This window comes from Brachyhypopomus gauderio, chromosome 17 (genome assembly GCF_052324685.1).
Source record: "Brachyhypopomus gauderio isolate BG-103 chromosome 17, BGAUD_0.2, whole genome shotgun sequence".
NCBI lineage: Eukaryota > Metazoa > Chordata > Actinopteri > Gymnotiformes > Hypopomidae > Brachyhypopomus > Brachyhypopomus gauderio.
The window spans coordinates 6,521,954-6,541,644 of record NC_135227.1 but is presented as its reverse complement, the minus strand read 5'-3'; the positions used below and the strand labels follow the sequence as shown (position 1 = coordinate 6,541,644).

Sequence of the window (19,691 nt, the reverse complement as noted above, 5' to 3'; positions counted from 1 at the left end):
TAACTCGATGAACTGCCCTGCTCCCTAAAAGCCATAGCGTTTTACAACACAATTCCACAAAACAAAGCGCTGGGCACCCAACATTTGAAAAAACATCAGTGAAAAAAATACAAATACATCACAATAAGTAAGATTTCATTAGACAGCTCATTTTAAAATATGCATATTTTTTATGGCATATTCATATTATTCTTACACAGTTTATGATTAATAGTCAATATATTGCATAAGAAGATCTATAGCTATATTTTGAAGTCATGAGCACGGATAATGAGTCTGACAAATACATCTACTCCCAGACCCAATAAATCCCAGTGTTTTATAATTATGTCGAAAGACTGCTAAAGAGTTTCTGCTCACTCCTTCCACACACGGGCAGTACTGTGTACTGTCATGCACCCTCAGTCCAGCATCACAATGTTTGTTTGAGTCAGCTTATTAAAAACTAATTTAGAATGTGGTTTGTTGAAACTTACCCATTATGTTTTACCTCAGGACGTAGTTTAACCAGCCCAAAATGAACTAAAACCAAAAGACTTTCATATTGGTGTGTGTTATATACTTCCTTTCCTGCTCTCTCTTTATGTATCTAATATTTCTAATTTACCACCGGCCAGGAAAAGTGACACAAGAAGCCATAAATTCCCTTCTAATTCCAAATAATTCCGATTACATGGACGAGTAGTTTTCAATCAGAAAGATAATCTTGGTGATAGATGGTGGGATAATTGGCTGTCTCGGCGACGTAAATATTGTGTCGTTCTATTAATCTTGCCGAATGAGGTGTCAACCTGTCACTCATTCGTCAAACTGAATTAGGAAATATAACGAATAAATAAATGCATGCAAGTCAGGCTTCTGGTGTGTGTGTGTGTATGTATGTGTGTGTATGTGTGAGGAAGAGTGAAAGAGTGAGAAAGAGAGTGAGAATGAGAGAGGTTGCTTGTAAGAGTAAGCTTTTGTTTAGTGTACTGAGTGTATGTAGCTTAGTGCTATTACTCTCTGTGGAACATTTGTGCAAAATCTTGCAGTAAGACACAGATATGGACCCCCTTTTGGAAAATATTACAGAAGGACAGTTTTCCACACCTACAAATTCTCTAGGTTTTCGGATCAATCGCCTTTTAAAGGAGTTAATTTACTCTAAATGCAGTATATCTACGTTGGCTCTGAAAACTTTCACTGCAAAGAAATTTTCCAGTTGATTACTTTGATGATGAGTAAAGCACACGAGAGCCTCTCTAACCAGTGTATGTTCCCTGCATGATGCTGCGTACATGTGACCATCCACCAACCTTTGAGAGGGAGAGAAACGACGAATCAAGCACTGACATCATCTTATTTTAATTTATAAAGATCATAATTAATGACCTCCAGGCAGGGGAGCGCTCCATATTAATGCAGCAACTAAAAAGGCCCCTGCTATAAGAATAAAAATTAAGTTTTCATTGAATTCTGAATGAAATCTCAAATATCAGTAATGTAAAGGAAAAGGTCAGTCCTAATAGAGTCCCTCCCTGCTTTTTAATGGCCCATAATTCTCTTTAAGAAGCTCAACTGGCACGCCGGCGCTCAGCTAATTGTGAGCGATTAATGAATTGGGCATCAGGTGTTAGTAAAGGCAAACAAAGGCTGGGGTGGGGGGTGGGGGGGTCACTAGTGCCCTTCCACATCATCATTAGCCACCATCAGGTATGCGGGCGCGTGGCTGACGCGTGACAGATTACGTTTTCTCGGACGACGGGTCGCAGATTTATCTGCGTTATAAAGTAAGAGCAACGCACGGCTTTCAATCAGCAGAAAGGGAAATTAGATTAACGAGCTAATGATCACAACAAGACGCAGGCAGAAGCCAATATGATGGCCATTATGTGCCCGCCTACGTGGGCTTGGTGCGGTGCCAGCCAATGAGGTCCTTGTGTGTGCCTTTGGGCATGCAAATTTTAAATCTGAATAAAAGGTGGAACTCCCATGGAAAGTGAAACATTTCATTTTTAGGAGTATACAGACGTGAGGTATGCGTGCTCTCAGTCAAATGAACGCTCCAGTTTAGGGCAGGACCCAATCCTGAATTCATTCTGTCTGCATATATAATGGCCTCCCCTTCTTATTAAATCACTAAAGCACAGAGCTTATTTCTAGGCTCAGGCTGTCATTCCATCAGGCCTGTGTGACCGCCCCAAATTTACAGTGTGTATCAGAGGAGTGTGAGCATTAACCAGCCACAACAGCCACGCCTCTGCACCCCCCCCCCCTCACACTTCAGCTCCCACACACACACCTCAACACGGCCACACACACCTAAGCATCCACATACACGCCTCAGGACCCTCACACACATCTGAGCACCCATACACACACCTCAACTCCCCCACACACACCTCAGCACCTCCACACATGCCTCAGCACCCCCAAACATGGGTCATGCCCTTCTGCAAGTGCACACACACAGAGGCACACACACACACGCCACCAGTACATGAGGGCCCAGCCCTCATAAAGCTGACATCTTCACTAAACTATGCTAACAAGGCTGGGTGATTTGTATATGCACAGCCAGGTGGCATGGCTCAGAACCACGGGATGGCTCATGCGTGTTGGAAAGGATTAAGTGGAGAATCCTCAAGGCAGGGGGCAGCACTGATCAAAGCCCCATGGCCCCTGTGGGACAGCCCATACTGCAGCACGGGGGCCGACTCGGTCGCCCCCATGAGACATGACAGCTGAAGGATGGAACATTCCAGAACTGTTTTAAGGCACGCAGCAGAATTTATGACGCACCTTGCCCTGGTGCAGAGGTGCAGGTGGAGAAGCAGACAGCTGCTCTCCTCCGTGAGTCTTTGGGTCTTATTTTTATACATGGCTTCCAAGATAAGATCTTTGTCTCCTAATGAATGACTGGAATCCAAACTTGTGGATGAACAATTTCTAGTGTGTCAAAAGCTTATATAATAATTTCCTGTCTTCCCCTTGTAGTGGGTAATCATATATTTTTTCTACCAGAAGCCAGGGAGGTTGAGGGTGCAGCGTAGTATTTCTACTGTTCCCAGGACTCGTCTCTGAGATTGATTAGTCGTTCCTGGGATCTGTGGGAGCCACTCCTCCAGCCCCAAGTGTGTCTGTCACCACTGGAACAACCTTGGCGTCAACATTGCACATTCTCTCGATTTCTTCTTCCAGTGTCTAGTATTTTTCTTCTTTGGGTGTTTCCATCATTTAGGACTGCCATCTATTACCACTTCTGTTTTCTGCATGTAGTCCACTATTGTGATGTCTGGTTGGTTCAACACTACCTTTGTTTTTGTATCTTTTTGGATCTGGAGGTCCCACAAGATCTGAGCCTTTGGTGTTGGTTCCTCCCATTGGACTAGGAGATATCCAGCTCTAATGCCTTGCATATTTTTCTGATTATAAATACAAGAATTATTAGATTAACAGGAGTTTGTTTGTTTTTAGCATTTTAGTTTTTTGCTTAGCATTTGAGTTAGCATTTACTTTTGATTGGGAAAAGTATTTCAGACAATTTGAATGGCAAAATGGCAGCATGATATTTTGCATTTATACATTTTGTTCCTGATATTCCAGTTAGTACCCCAAGAGAGGGCAAGAGAGGGCAAGAGAGGGTATTCTCACATGTACTGTATTAAATTGATCTAAACCCAACTGACCTAAACAGATCTACTATGTTTACTGTACACAAGATCTCAGATCACACTGACAAACTTACTCAAAGATCTCAAGAACAACATTCCTAAATAAACTTGCTGAGACCCTTAGTGAAGCCCCAGGACATCATCAGCCACACCTGGCCCTGCAGGTAACTGATCCACCTAGTTCATGCCCTCTGCCATCTTACATCTCATCTCAGTCTCTCATACATCTCTCCCTCTCTCTCTCTCTCTCTCTCTCTCTCTCTCTCTCTCTCTCTCTTTGTCTGTCTGTATCTTTCTATTACAATTATCACAGCTGGACATCAAACATGGCTTTATGTGCAGCCCTGAGCTACTGTCCCCAGCACAATCTTTGCTGCACTAATGCCCCGAAGCCCCTGATGGCCCCTGCACTATTCCTCAACCTGGCCCCATGACTGCTGGCCCCACGGCTGCTGGCCCTATGGCTGCTGGCCCCACGCTCTAGGCCCTGGTGCCTGGGGCCTGCTCAAGTCTGTTCCGAGCATGCTGTCAGCAGGTCTGGAGCGGAGCGCCTCAGTGCCGCTGTCAGGGGGTGTCACGTTTCCACGGCTGACACTGTCCCCCTCTGTGCTGCCCGTGGCCCCATCTGAATGGGGCTTTTGATGGGGCAGCCCGGGGTCTTTCATCACCTCCCGCCTGGCCCAGAGCAGAGGGGTGCGGGTCACAGCCCACAACACCTGGCAGGTATACTGCACCACGTGCCACGATGGAAACAAAAGCCACTCTGTACCGACGTTTATTGCGAATTAACTTCCTCACTCGCTCGCCATCCTCTCATCTTTTTTTTTTTTTGCATTCATAAAAGAACAGCAGGGGAGGGCAGATCGCTCAGAGCCAATCAGAACAGGATTAAGTATGACAGGAAGTCAGTTATGAGGAGGTGATGTTGGCCCAAAGCTGCGATCCAGCCTTATTACCCACAAACCCTCTTTATAGGTGCAGCTATGTAATTGTGACCAGAACTGAATATCACAACAGAATGATCGTTATGGTCAGCACCTATTGATTACGAGGCATAAAGGCGCATCTATCCACTGTGTCAGCCATGGCGTACTCGCTCGGACACAAAGGACCGTCTCTGGGTTCATCCTCCGACTCGCTTATCTACACTTCAAAGGCTGATGACTGAGTGATCTCTGGGCGGGAGAGAGGAAGCGGATGTTGGCATCCTCTCTGTGTGGTGGGCAGCCCGGCCCTCCCTTGGCCCTCACATAGCCCAGCCTCGCTAATCCACGTGAAGAGAGATCGCTGGAGAGAGAGAGAGAGAGAGAGAGAGAGAGAGAGAGAGAGAGAGAGAGAGAGAGAGAGAGAGAGAGAGAGCACTGGATAGAGAGCGCTGGAGAGAGAGAGAGTGCTGGAGAGAGTGATCGCTGGAGAGAGAGACAGAGCTGGAGAGAGTGATCGCTGGAGAGAGAGAGCACTGGAGAGAGAGAGCTGGAGAGAGAGCGCTGGAGAGAGCTGGAGAGAGAGAGCGCTGGAGAGAGAGAGCGCTGGAGAGAGAGCGCTGGAGAGAGAGAGCGCTGGAGAGAGAGCGCTGGAGAGAGAGAGCTGGAGAGAGAGAGAGAGCACTGGAGAGAGCTGGAGAGAGAGAGCGCTGGAGAGAGCTGGAGAAAGAGAGCGCTGGAGAGAGCTGGAGAGAGAGAGTGCTAGAGAGAGAGTGCTGGAGAGAGAGAGCTGGAGAGAGAGAGCGCTGGAGAGAGAGTGCTGGTGATGAGCGGAAGTGATGGGTGGAGGCAGGACCTTCATCACAGGAGACTCTTCTCTCTTTCCTGTCTCTTTACTGTCTTCCTGTTTCAAACACTCTTTTTTTTTACCCCTCTGAACCTGAACGATTGAAAAGGCGTGCCGACCGCAAGTGGACGGCAGGGATGAAAGCTTCATGTCCTGTTTGAACAGAGAAGTTTGAGCTGCTGAAAGATCAGAGATTATCACAGTTCAAGCACCTGCTCAAGAGCCCTGCTATCCTTCCTGAGCTCTGGGGCAGTAGGCCAAAGAGATAAGACATTAAAACCTTCACCCACTAAACATTTTATGTTTTTGACACTAAAAATCTGCTTTCAATGTCTTGTCCCCACTTTGTGTGTTCTGAATGGACTGCACAGCACAGGTAGTGTGAACAGCTCTGCCCTGACCACTCACAAATCTCCATCAGACATTAGTATCACCTCTGACATGCAAGGTCACCTGCCAACGAGTCTCCACTCTCCAATTAACAGCCCTGATGGACACTGCTAATTGGCTGGATTTATGGCTCTCTTTTATTGGCCTTTATGAGGAAGGCAAGTGGAGGACATTAGCATTTATAGGCCCCAGGGTCCATGTTGGAAACGCGGTCTTGTCCGCCACTACCCAACCTGCCGAAGAAGTAGCCCATTACTTACTGAGACGGAGGAGCCAACAGTTCCTGATGGCTGGAAGAGAAAAGAGAAGTGAGGAGAAGAGAAGAAAAGAGAATGGGATAGGAGATGAGACAAAAAAGATGTGAAGGAAGGAGAAGGAGAATTGTTGAAGAGAAATAAGGGAGGTACATGAGAGGGAAGAACGAAAGAGAGAGGGAGAGAGAGAGGTCATGTAATGAGAGTGTGGTTATTGATTGTATTGTCAGCAGGGCCATACGGGGTCTTGAGTGCTGTGGACTCCAGTCCATCTGTGGACAATACAGTCAGTTTCAGCTCACTGCACTGTCTAATAAAGCAGATTCAGATTCATATCACTGTGTGTGTGTGTGTGTGTGTGTGTGTGTGTGTGTGTGTGTGTGTGTGTGTGTGTGTGTGTGTGTGTGTGTGTGTGATGATATGGGGGAGAACAAAGGTGACGGATTTCATTTCTAAAATGCCATTGGCCTTTGTTTTAAAACTTCTAGCCATAGTCTTATTGCCAAGGAAATTCACAGTGGCTATAACATCTGATTAAATAAATATATATTTTATTAACAAGTAGTAGGAAATGCAATACACTGATTAATTAAATCATTTTCAAATGTTCAAGGTTTAAATTTGGAATTAAGTCCTTTTTTTCTTTGTATGCTACAATGTCGATATTCTCATTTCTTCAGTGGGCAGCCTGGTGTAGCACTGACATCACAGGACAGCTGAACTGAGGTTTAACAAATCTGCTAGGGCACTTAAAATGAGCTCAGGCTGGAGGATAACGTCACTGGGCATACAGTCAGAGAGGCAAAAATAATGCAAAAATTGCATTATATTGCATCTATTGTATAGATTGCAGTGGTTCGTGCACCACGCATACACGGTGTAGTTCTCATCACTGCATGTGAAAATGCCTGTTAACTTGCAAAAAGCATTTGATAAGACCAATAAGGACAATTTGTAAATTTTTTGTATGTCACAATTACTGCTTTGGTGCGGAGACGCTGTTCAGGAGCACACGCTGTGGCCGGGTCCAAGGGGCAACACCGGCACGGTCCAGGAGCAGCCAGCCAAAACAGAAAAATCAATAAACAATCTCAACGTTTCGGAGGGTCCTGCATCTGACCTAATAAATGTCTCCATTCACTGTTATGACTTCATTTCACCTTAACGTCTTCTTCATGTGCATCTCACACCGATCAATTAGAGAGTGGACTGCCCTTGTGACACCTTACACGGCCTCTCACCGATACTCACACACACTCCACGTTCTCGCTCACATACAGGAACTGATTCTCCACACTCTAGTTTACCATCAAAAGTACCCACCCACATACAGTCAGACATGGAGGAGACAACATTCTGTCTAGATCTAACACATCTCACTATGAAAAGTACAAGAAATACTTCATTTCAAACTAATCAGTGGAAATGAGCACCCAGAGGAAGATGGGTTCTCCTCAGAACCATCACAGAATAACACCAGAAACACTAAAAACATCTGATATACTACATTCCACATGTGACTGAGAGACCCTCAGAAATTAAATGAAATGAAAATTCAGACCAAAATTGCAATTTGCATTTTGGATGGATTTGAGCAATAACAATCAAGCCGCCCTTCCTGTTGTAGAGAGCACAGGCCCGTTTAAGAGAACACAGGCCCGTTTTAGAGAACACAGGCCCGTTGTAGAGAACACAGGCCCGTTTAAGAGAACACAGGCCCGTTTTAGAGAACACAGGCCCGTTTAAGAGAACACAGGCCCGTTGTAGAGAGCACAGGCCCGTTGTAGAGAGCACAGGCCCGTTGTAGAGAGCACAGGCCCGTTTTAGAGAACACAGGCCCGTTGTAGAGAGCACAGGCCCGTTTAAGAGAACACAGGCCCGTTTTAGAGAACACAGGCCCGTTTTACAGAGCACAGGCCCGTCCTGGTACACATCATAGTTAAATCTGCTGGGGAGACTGTGCTCTGGCTCTCCCAGGACTCCTGCACTCCCCAGACAGCAGCGCAGCCCCCAGTCCTCACGCACGGGCAGTGCAAGCCCTCAGTCACTGTTAAGAAGGGGAGAGCAGTACACGCACACACACACACACACATGCACGCACACACACATGCACACACACACGTTCCCTCTCACTTGTTTCTCATTGATCCTGCCACTACCCATTATTGTCAATCAGGCGCCCTCGGCGTGTAGGCACAGGGGAGTGGTGCTGCAGGGAGGTGAGGAGGAGGAGGGGCCAAGGGAGGTGAGGAGGAGTAGGAGGGGCCAAGGGACGTGAGGAGGAGGAGGAGGGGTCAAGGGACGTGAGGATGAGTAGGAGGGGCCAAGGGACGTGAGGATGAGTAGGAGGGGCCAAGGGACATGAGGAGGAATGGGAGGCGCCGAGAGAGATGAGGATGAGTAGGAGGGGGTGAGGGAGGTGAGGAGGAGTGGGAGGGGCTGAGGGAGGTGAGGAGGAGGAGGGGCCAAGGGAGGTGAGGATGAGTAGGAGGGGCAAAGGGAGGTGAGGAGGAGTGGGAGGGGCCGAGAGAGATGAGGATGAGTAGGAGGGAGGTGAGGAGGAGTGGGAGGGGCCGATGGAGATGAGGAGGAGTGGGAGGGGCTGAGACCACTGGTACCTCCACACCCTCCCCCACCCTGTGCCCCATGCCTGAACACGATCCCGGTGGAGCCGCATGCTTCCCTGGACCACGATGACCACGGAAACGGATCCGCTGACACTGCCAAAGATAGACATTCCTTGAATTATTCAGCTTTGATGAGGTCATACCAGATGCAGGTCTAAACTCCTAGGAGCTTCAATATTCCATGTTTTTGACAGCCTAAAATTGATAGCCAAGATTGTGGAAATTCAGTAGGAACCTGTTGTCCTGTGTGGGGAGGACAATGATGCAGACAGCCAAGCATCTCAATTAATTATGACCTGAGCACAGCATTTAAAATGATGTTTTGTCTGTGATATGCACACTGAGTGAATGCTTATATGTATGAACATGTAAGAGAAACAGAATGAGAAAGGAGACAGAGAGAGGGGGGTGTTTTGTAGTACTAAGGCCTTTAAAATAGAAGGCCTTAGAAGTAAGAAGAAATTTTTATTTATGGACCACAGCACCCTGTATTCTCCTATCTGTGAACTATCCCGCAGTCATGCGTTCATGTGTGCGTGCGTGCATGCGTGTATGGGTGTGTAGGTACGTGTGTGTATGTGCATGTGTGTGTGCGTGCACGTGAGTGTGTGTGTGTGTGTTTGTGTGTGCGTGTGTGTGTGTGCGTGTCTGGATGTGGAGGTGCATGTGTGTGTGTGTGTGTGTGTGTGTGTGTGTGTGTGTGTATGTGTGTGTGCGTGTGCATGTCTGGATGTGGAGGTGCGTGTGTGTGTGTGTGTGTGTGTGCGTGTCTGGATGTGGAGGTGCATGTGTGTGTGTGTGTGTGTGTGTGTGTGTGTGTGTGTATGTGTGTGTGCGTGTGCATGTCTGGATGTGGAGGTGCATGTGTGTGTGTGTGTGTGTGTGTGTGTGTGTGTGTGTGTGTGTGTGTGTGTGTGTATGTGTGTGTGCGTGTGCATGTCTGGATGTGGAGGTGCGTGTGTGTGTGTGTGTGTGTGTGTGTGTGTCTCGGGGCGGGGAGGGTTCTGCTTGGGCAGCAGCCCCATCCAGCAGCCATAAGTGCAGCAGATTGATGGACGTGCCGCTCGGCCTCCCCGCGCTCTGAAGGATTATCCGCTTCCCCGCTGGAAACAAAGCTGTGATGGAAATTCGTCTCGCATCATCAGCAACAAAATATCTACATGCCAAGACAGGAGTCTCTCATTTTTCATGGACGATATATAAAATAAAAAAAGGCATTAAAGGTAGAAGGGAAGAGAGATGGAAATGACAGAACAAGGAAGGGGGACTGAGTGATAGCACTAGTTAGTGTTCTTTAAAACGAGGCCACTTGAATCGGGGAGATTATTGCGTTTTTATTGGCTGTCAGGAAAGGCGACTTCCTGCGTACTTCACGCGCTCAACCTCGCAGTGGTCTGATTAGAATGCCAGAAAGAATGAAAAGGAATGGAAGTGATGCTGCAGGGAGAGAGAAAGAGAGAGAGAGAGAGAGAGAGAGAGAGAGAGAGAGAAAGAGAGAGAGAGGGGGGAGATAGGGAAAGAGAGAGAGAAAGAGAGCTGTGGTAAGAGGATACGCAGTTTGTGAGGGGTGAGGTGGCGAGAAGCAAACAAGGGCCAAACACATGAGCATGTGACAGAGAGAGAGAGAGAGCGAGCGAGCGAGCGAGCAAGCAAGCGAACAAGAGAGAGAGAGAGAGAGAGAGAGGACCCAAGGAAGAAAGGAGGTAGAAAAGTGAAACTACAGAGCAACACTAGATCATCAGTGCTACCAAGGAACCAAAATGAGATGAGACAATTCACAAAACTCTTAATCTGAAGGCTACAGGGCTCTAGATTGAATATGTACAGTATTTCCAATCGCACTATTCCATACTGAGGAATTGTGGAATTATTTCCCCAGTGATATCACACACTGACTCTGTTTATGGTTTTAAAAACACATTTTTTATTTTGCGTTTAATAGTTCTTAATCTATATGTATTTTATGTCTGTGTGTACATTAACATTTTCTACATTAACATGTGAATATTCTGTTGAATCTAAAATGCTATTGTATTTTATTCTTCTACCGTCATTTTTGTAAAGCACTTTTAGACTGGCTCTAGAAAATTGCTTTATAAAAAAAATTACTAACTATGCATTCTGAAGCAATTTGTCAGGAATTAACTAGTGCTGGGCTGGTTTTGAAGATGCTAACTAACCTCAGCATATGCAAACAGCCCTGTTTACCACTCAACACCACCACCCCCTGCTGACCAGACCGAGGCCACCCTGACCGGCAGAGAGAAAACACAGGAGTGAGCTGGACTGAAGAGTTAAGAGAAAGATGGAGGGAGAGAGAGAGGAAAAGAGGGAGGGAGAGGGGGAGAGATCCAGATTAGTCAGTCTGCAGGCCGCTCTGTCATGGCCTCGTCTGTGTGTTGGGCGGCAGCAGAAAGCCACACCTGCACATCAGCCACTCTTCAACATGACCAAGCTCACACGCCACCACTGCAGGAAAGCATTGATCCACATCTCCCATCTCTCCATCAATCTTCTGGAGGAGAAAAAATAAGGAAGGGAGAGAGCAGGAGCAGGGCAGGAGGCGGTCCTCCTGAGACGTGGACCTCCTGAGACGTGGACCTCTGGAGACGCGATCCGTGGACGGTGACCAGGGGCGAGCAGAAATTTGCCCAGTTGTGAAGCGAAAGGGGCCATGAACGTCCCGTTTACTAACGGGACACTTTTCACTTTTACTAAGGGAGGAGACATTTCAGAGAAGACAGCTAAGCATTTTTGTATGTCGCTCTGGATAAAAGCACCTGCTAAATGGAACAGAAGCAAAATGCAATAGTTCACCAGGCTGGGAGATAAATGGGAACACCTAATGGTTGATGTTATTATACAATCCTTGAGTGATCTGGAAAAGCAGTATAAGGGAGTAAGGAAACACTTGGCTATTAACAGAAGGTTAATACTAATGAAAGCTACTACTGCACTGATGAACTCTGAGTTTTACTCAATGTCACATATTGTATTGTATTGTAGGCACTGGTTTACAGAGGCACTGGTTTAACAGTACAGATGCACTGGTGTAACAGTTCAGAGTATCAATTTGTCTGTTACATTATTGGCAAATCTCTGTGTATGTAAAACAAAAATAAATCTACTAGTCATTGTGATAATGATTTTATTTCTCATTACAGTCCTTTCATTTGCCAAAAATGGGGGGAAACATACAAGGGGTGGCTTACACATAAAATGAAAGCCTTCAACACTCGGACTACTGGCTAGCAGGACATGCTCCAGATGTTGTACTATAGGACAACAGTATAGTACTGGCTGGTGAGACATAATGTTCTAAATATGTCATTTTTGTAATATAATATTAAGGTGCAGGTTTCACTTAGAATTTATTTCAAGCATAATACTACAAAATGTTCTGAATATACCGACAAATTCTCACTGATATAAATATAACAAGAACTGTGAAGTTTAAATGCATGCTTTAACATCTAGTAATATGCATACACTGTACTGACATGTTATGACATGCTAACGTGATACCATCGCACCATATTCAGTACTCTAAGAAATAGCTGCCCCAGTTTAAACTGACTTGCTTCAGTCAGTGAACCGCACAATTCTGCACTCAAGACATGAAATGAATTCTTAAATTATTAGATTATATTCAGAGTCAATTGCATAATAAATGTCCAACGTATGGTAGCTGTCTCTTGTCTATACGATACCCTCCATCAAATACTCCTAAATCGTTTAATGTGCAGGAGATGGTACAGAGTTGGTTGATACTGAGGACAAAACTCCAAAGAGGTATCTGAAATAATACTTAGAACTATTACTGCATGTAGCGTATTAGACATCAAGCAAGTGCAATTTAACCAACCTCATCCTCGTAGTTATTCACAAGATTATTGCCCCAACGTTTAGAAAAGGCAATAATGACATCAGGCCAATGCGAAACACTCACAAATGTCTTACATACCATGCACCAGTGAGTTTTGTTTTCTGTGTTTGTTTTTTAATGCATTATGTTGTCAGTGCCTATTTCAGTAGAAGAATCCCAAAGAGGAAGTCAGTCTTGTCTTACGTCTGACATTTCGTCACAGTCTGATGGCTGAACCTGCATGTACACTGCCATGTAGGGACGAGAACTGATAAGGATCTCTAACACACCTGTGTCATTTTAAACCTCCCCTCAACCAAGTCGTTTCTTCCATTCAGCTCCCGCGATGAGCTCCTTGAAACCAGACTCCGACGCACAACTAAAACAACCGCACACAAAAAATTCCTACACCCTAAACTCATTGCCCACTAATGGTCCATTTAACCTGCATCTTATGTGAGTGTGTGGCTGGGTCCAGACCGAACGGCGCCGCTACCGATCGGACTGGAGCGTCTGTCCCCATCGGATGCGCGGGGGGTTCGTGCACGGGGGTTCACGGCGGTGTTATCTTCCAGCAGGAGTGGTCACTGGAGCCCCCCAGAGCACCACAGTGGGGAGCAGGCAGGCATCGCTCACTCCTGCACTCCACACCGCCTGTCAGGTGATTGCTAGCAGAAAAAAAAAGGAAAACAGATCAATGCATCTCCTCTGGGGCTGACAGGTAATCTTTACCCCAGATGAAATATGAGCAGCATCAACCCACTGGATTCCTTAACTGTAGCGGAGGTGATTGACTGGGTGCACGCGCCGTCCCCCTCTCGCACTTCCTGCCCCGACGCCCAAACTCATTTCGGGGCACGCGGGCTTAAGGGGGGGAGGGGCTGGTGAAGTGACGTTGTCATGGTAACAACTAATTACGGCCCGAGGCGGGTGAGGCAATCGCTTTGACGATTGACAACACGCGATAAGAAAATATACCAGCCTGGAACCAAGACAGACTCGTCGCTTCCCACAGCTGTCTGCGGGTCTCCACTGCTCCATTTATAAATGTCAGCACGAGCCAAACGCGGCCGCTGTCTGAGCGACCAGACTCAAGTGTAGTGGTCTGTTAAAACACTACCACCTGCTGCATTAATGTCCTGCTAACGCACTTAGGGTTCCAGAGCGACTCACCTCACCAAAGGCTGAAGCTTGGAAAGGTACAATCTCAACCACTACTCCACGCTCCCAGAACAAATACACAAACTCAGGCTAACTCAAATCATCGCACAGCATGAGAAGACTACATTAAGACTCACCCATCATCTGGTCATGTTTCACCATTTAATTTTTATGATTACATCACACTGACCAATACACACAGATTTCACAATGAGGCAGGTTTGAAGAAGAGCTGACCCGATCCAACCCCTCATATGCATTTGAATGTGGTGCGTGCAGGGGTGTGTGTGTGTGTGTGTTGGGGGGGGGGGGGGGGGGGGGGGTGGGGGGGGGTTCCAGACACACACACTCCCTCTGCTGTGGTAATGAGCTGCCTTTGGAGCGCACTAGCGCTTAGCGCCCAGGCTAACAGGGAGAGGGGGGTCTGCGCATCCGAACCACGCCTTCCACACTCACTCTGCACCAACTACTAGCTTGAGGTAGCAGAGATGACACAAGATGAACTACTACAGGCACTAATTTCACTCACAGGTGCATGTGCTGAAAAACAAAGCTAAAGCTTGCGTCTGTTGTCATGGTAACAAAGGCAGCATTACCTTAAATGGATATGGTTGGAGGACGGGACTGTAGCTGGGCTGACGGAGGGTAAAAACAGACATCCTGGGTTTTGTGAGGCTCAAAACACAGCAGCTCTTACCCAGGCCCTCCTCCTCGGGAAAATGGCCAGAGGTGATTAACAGGCTTGATTGCATTAGCATTTTGTCTGTACAGCGGTAGCTTGGACGGAAAGGCCTAATCTGCGACGGCAACACACGGCGGAGGCGCACGTCACCGAGACCTTTCCCACGTGCCTTTCGCACCCCCGACTGAGACCACGTCCGCCGTGTTCTACTCGTAAGCGTCCTGTGGCGTGTACCCGCGCCCGGGGAGAGGGACGGCCGAGGCATGTGGGTCCATCAGGCGTCCTCGTGCTCCCCGTGACCGCCGTGCGAAGGGCCGGGCACGGCGCTGCCGCGCGTCTGGGTGGCGGAGGACGGGGCGACCGCGGCGTCTCCTCCAGCAGGCGAGGCCCTTGGGCGGTTTTGCTCCGATTCTCCTTGTCTGAACTCCTTACGAAAGGGCGGGCAGGCTGTGAAAAGAGACGATATTTCAGTGACGTCTCGGGGCCTCCAGGGGGAACTGCTCACTCTTCAGAGTTTTATATATCTTTTCTTACTATTTGTTCCTAATTTGTTCCTATCAAGACAGAAATAGGGATTAGATACGGAAGTAGATTACCATGGTAAGTCAGTTGGTATTGGTGATAAAGTTTAAGAAAAGGTTACGATTTCCTGAAAATGGGCTCAGGAAACTGATACTATATTTTAACAATTAAAAAACATTCACTTAACATGAACAATGGACACCCTGCCCAGTCGCCACCAGCCCCGCCCAGTCACCAGCAGCCCCGCCCAGTGTCATAAAACCCGCCCAGTCCCCCAGCAGCCCCGCCCAGTGTCATAAGCCCCGCCCAGTCCCCCAGCAGCCCCACCCAGTCCCCATCTGAAGCATCACTTAGAGCGTAGTGTCTTTGTTGTTTGCTTTCCGAAGTTTGTTCGGCGTACACGGCCATTTTGAGATGAGGTCCTGCGTAATAAGACTAAAGCGGGAACTAAAACTGACACTGTGGCTCTGGGCTGTCTCCCAGGGTTAGGCAGTACAGCCGTCACTGCCATGTGCTGCTGCTACTTCCCATTACATCAGCGTGTGCTCTTTCCAGATGACTTCCCCCTCCACCCTGATCCAGCGGCAGACGGAAGGCAGGATCATTGATTAATATTTCTGGAGGGAGTGATGGCTAACCGTAAGCCATGCTTAATCCAAGCAACACCAAACACAGCCATCAGAGGTTAAACACATAGGTTTGGGTTTACACATTCAGAAAGAAAATTACTAATCACATGACCATAAGAAATGGCTGACCTTCAAATATTGAAGAAAACTCTTCAACTCTGCTAATGAAAATCTATTCCAGTCCAATCTGTTGGATCCTTTATGTGGGGATATTGTCTCTGGGTATAGAAATGTCTATATATATAGAACAGAAGCAACAGGTCTTCCACATAAGTTCTTTAATACCATGACTTTTCTTCTGCGCTTTGGCAATGACAAACACCAACCTGATGATGACATCCATCTCCAGAGAAGCCTCCACCCATCAGCAGAGTGCTGGGCTGTCTAACATAACAGTTTCATATGTGCATGAGGATGTGAGTGTGTTAATGGCCCCTTGCGCTCACATGCTCAGAGAAATAAAACATTTCACAAGCACATCTTGCTGTCCTGCCCTTCCCCTGTTTATTAATCAGCTAATTACACATTGACAGTAATGAGGCTTCTGATTCATGCACTTAAATGAATAGGTCTGAATGGCTGTTTAATGATTAGCGCTTTGTGCAGCCTACTGTATATGGTGAAGCAGCGTCCACTTGAAAGGGAGGAGGGGGGGGACAGGCTCGGCAAATGGAAAACCACTTGATATTGTTCACCGTAGCCCCAGCCACTTCAATAGAAATGTTCGGAAAACAGATGTTTTAAATAACTAAACAATCATAAACCTGAGGTGGCGTAACAGTTGCACGCCTGTTTTAAGCTCCTGGAAAAAGATCATATAATCAACCAGAAGCTACTATCAATAGAGGGAGACAAACAGTGCCTTGCGAGAAATTCAACCCCCACCCCCAGCTTTTTACCAATTCTGTTACATTATAACCTATTTATATATATATAAATAGGTTATAATATATATATATAATAATCTTAAGTTTATATATAATATAAATATATATTTATTTATTTATATATATATATATATATATATATATATATATATATATATATATATATATATATATAAACTTAAGATTGGTATGTTGGTATGTGCATTGGCATTGTGCATATGAAGCCCCTAAAAAGTTACTTTCAGAAGTCACACTTAGTGAAATGAAGTCCACCTGTGTGCAATCTAAGTGTCACGTGATTTGTCAGTATATACACACCTTTTCTGAAAGGACCCAGAGGCTGCAACACCATTAAGAACCACCACTAACCAAACAACACCATGAAGACCAAGGAGATCTCCAGATAAGTCAGGAGCAAGGTGATCCCCTGGGGCACCATCAAATACACTTTCGTCAAATGCAAAGAACATGGTACCACAACAAACCTGCCAAGAGAGGGACACCCGGCCAAACTGGGACCGGACTGGGAGGGCATTAATCAAAGAGGCAGCACAGAGACCAGAGGTAACCCTGATGGAGCTGCAGAGTTCCCAGAGACCAGAGAGTATCTGTCTATTCCACCACAATAAGCCGCACACTCCATAGGGCTTTATGGAAGAGTGGCCAGAAAAAAAGGCATTTACTTACAGACAAAAATAGGAAAGCTCATTTTGAGTTTCCCAAAAGGCATGTGGGAGACTCCCCTAATGTATGGAGGAAGGTGCTCTGGTCAGACAAGACCAAAATGTAACTTTTCAGCCACCAAGGGCAACGCTGGCACAAAACCAACACATCTCACCGGCCCGAGAACACCACCCCCACAGTGAAACATGGTGGTGGCAGCATCGTGCTGTGGGGATGCTTTTCAGCAGCAGGGGCTGGAAAAGTGGTCAGAGTCAAGGGGAAGATGGATGGTGCTAAATACAGGGATATTCTTGAGCAAAACCTGTGTCGGTCTGTGAGTGATTTGAGACCAGGACGGAGGTTCACCTTCCAACAGGACAATAACCCAAAATGCTGCTAAAGCAAAACTCAAGTGGTTTATGGTGAAATGTGTAAATGTATTGGAATGGCCTAGTCAAAGTACAGAGCTTAATCCAAATTGAGAATATGTGGTCAGACTTTAAGATTATTCACCAGCAACAACCATATAACCTGAAGGAGCTGGAGCGGTTTTGCCTTGAGGAACGGGCAAAAATCCCAGTGGGTAGATGTGGAAAGCTCAGAGAGAATTATCCAAAGTGACTTGCAGCTTAACTGTCACCACAGGTGATTCCACACTGTGATTTTATAGGGTGAACAGTTCTGCACACTGACGTTTTCTCTTATTTTGTCCTATTTGTTGTTTGGTTCACAATAAAAAGAAAATCAAATGTTCAAAGTTTAGGCATGTTCTGTAAATGAAATGATGCAAAGCCTCAAATAATCCACTTTTATTCCACGTTGTGAGGTAGCAAAACACAAAAAATGCCAAGGGGGTGAAAACTTTCACAAGGCTTAGAACACACCATCCAGTGAATTACAATGCCTTATTTATAACAAACCTACACATTAGTATGTCCAGTGCTGTTGAAGTAGCATAATGGTCATGACCAAGTGTGTCTCATATCATTTTGTAAGTGCTAATGCAGGTATTTATCACTAGACTCACTCAGTGTGTATCACATATCTCGGTCTTATCTCACTATGCAGTATTCATAATGGAGTTATGAGTGATCATGTGCCAACATGTGAGCGGCCTCATACAGGTCCAGCCGAGCCACTTCAAGAACCAAGACACGGCCTGAATAGAAGGAGCCAACTGAGGGGAGGAGAGAGGAGAGGAGAGGAAAGGAGAAGAAAGGAGGACAGGAGAGGAGAGAAGGACAGGAGAAGAGCAGAGAGGAGATGAGAGGATCATAGGGGGATGAAAGAGCAGGGAGGAGAGGAGCAGAGAGGAGAGGAACTTAGCGCCTCGGCGGTGGGTTTTGAAGGACGAGGGAGGAGAGGAGAGCGCGCAGGGTAGAGCAGGCGAGGGCGAAATAGTGCGGTGGGCTGCATTTCTGTCAGCAGAAGTGATGGCTGAGCACTGGCGTTATTTGTCTTGCGCTGCCATATGGCCCTCGCGCCAGCGTGGGCATTAATGAGAGGGGGCCGGACCACCGGGCAAGAACACCAGGGCCTCCGACGCAGGTGATCTGTCACCACGAGGTGGACGGGGGGAGGAGAAAGATGGGGAGAAAAGTGGTAGAATGGGGGGAGATACGGGGAGAGAGAGGAATGCAAAAGAAGAACCAAAGGAAAGGAGGAGAAGGGAAGGACAGGACAGACAGAAAGACAGAGGGAGAGAGTGAGGGAGATATAGGGAGAAAGAGAGAGTGAGGGAGAGAGAGTGAGAAAGAGAGAGTGAGGGAGAGAGATAGAGAGAGATACCACATCCTCTAATGACAGCCCAAAAATAGAAATGAAAGCTGGCATGGTGCTTTGTGTGCCAGCACAAAGGTACGCCCTTGCTGGTGGGTGGAGGAGATGCGGTTTTTTGAAGACATCAGACCCATGATCTAACAGCATGTCAAACCAGCTGGATCATAGCATTATTTAAGTCACCGGGAACCCTTTAAATAATTATACAAATACACAAAGAAAGAAAAATGGATAAATGAACTGGAGGTAAACAAAAAATTTGAAAATCCATGTGTGTATAATTTTAAGACCATTGTGACATTTCCTTTTGGAAACTTCACATCATAATTAAGGAATAAATTGAATTATTGCATGATGAAATAATTACTGAAGCACCGAATTAAATTAAATAATTAAATAATCATTTCATTCCACAAAGAGCAACATTATCCAAAATGTATCTGTATACCATATATTATCTGTATATCACATCTAAGCAACAACAGCAAATTTTCCTATTCCTATTTTTCCTGTATTCTGTATTAAAGTAATACTAAATATAACCATATTGTGATAGCAATCAGAAACTAATATTAGTTCAAATAAGCCCCCTTTATCCTAGAATAAACAATACTACAGCACAGATGTGGTTCTTTTGGTCTGGAACTTTGGGAGAAGAGTGTATTTGTATTGTTAGGTTAGTGACAGTGAGATGTGTTCTTGGCAGTCAATTTGAACCTGTAAAGTGGAGTGCTCATCCAATCCAAACAGTCTGATGAGTTCTCTCACAGCTAGCTTCAACACAATGTCTGCTAAGTGCTAAAGAGGTA

General features: G+C 46.2%; 1 protein-coding gene across 4 annotated transcripts in view; it reads right to left on the bottom strand.

The window, feature by feature from the left end:
- The window catches only part of LOC143480108 (G patch domain-containing protein 2-like), a 52,052-nt gene that overhangs the window by 12,623 nt on the left and 19,738 nt on the right, over positions 1 to 19,691 (bottom strand). The window contains exons 10-11 of one of the 4 annotated variants that reach the window (XR_013121781.1): positions 14,317 to 14,849; positions 11,829 to 13,227 (exon numbers count right to left, since the gene is read on the bottom strand). Coding sequence is in view for 2 of the 4 variants with exons in the window: in XM_076977594.1 (XP_076833709.1) it covers positions 14,677 to 14,849 (173 nt within the window). In the remaining 2 variants the exon portion in view is untranslated. Of the gene's footprint in view, positions 1 to 11,828; positions 14,850 to 19,691 lie in introns of those variants that run through there. The other 3 variants (XM_076977594.1, XR_013121782.1, XM_076977593.1) reach the window with 3 other exon arrangements.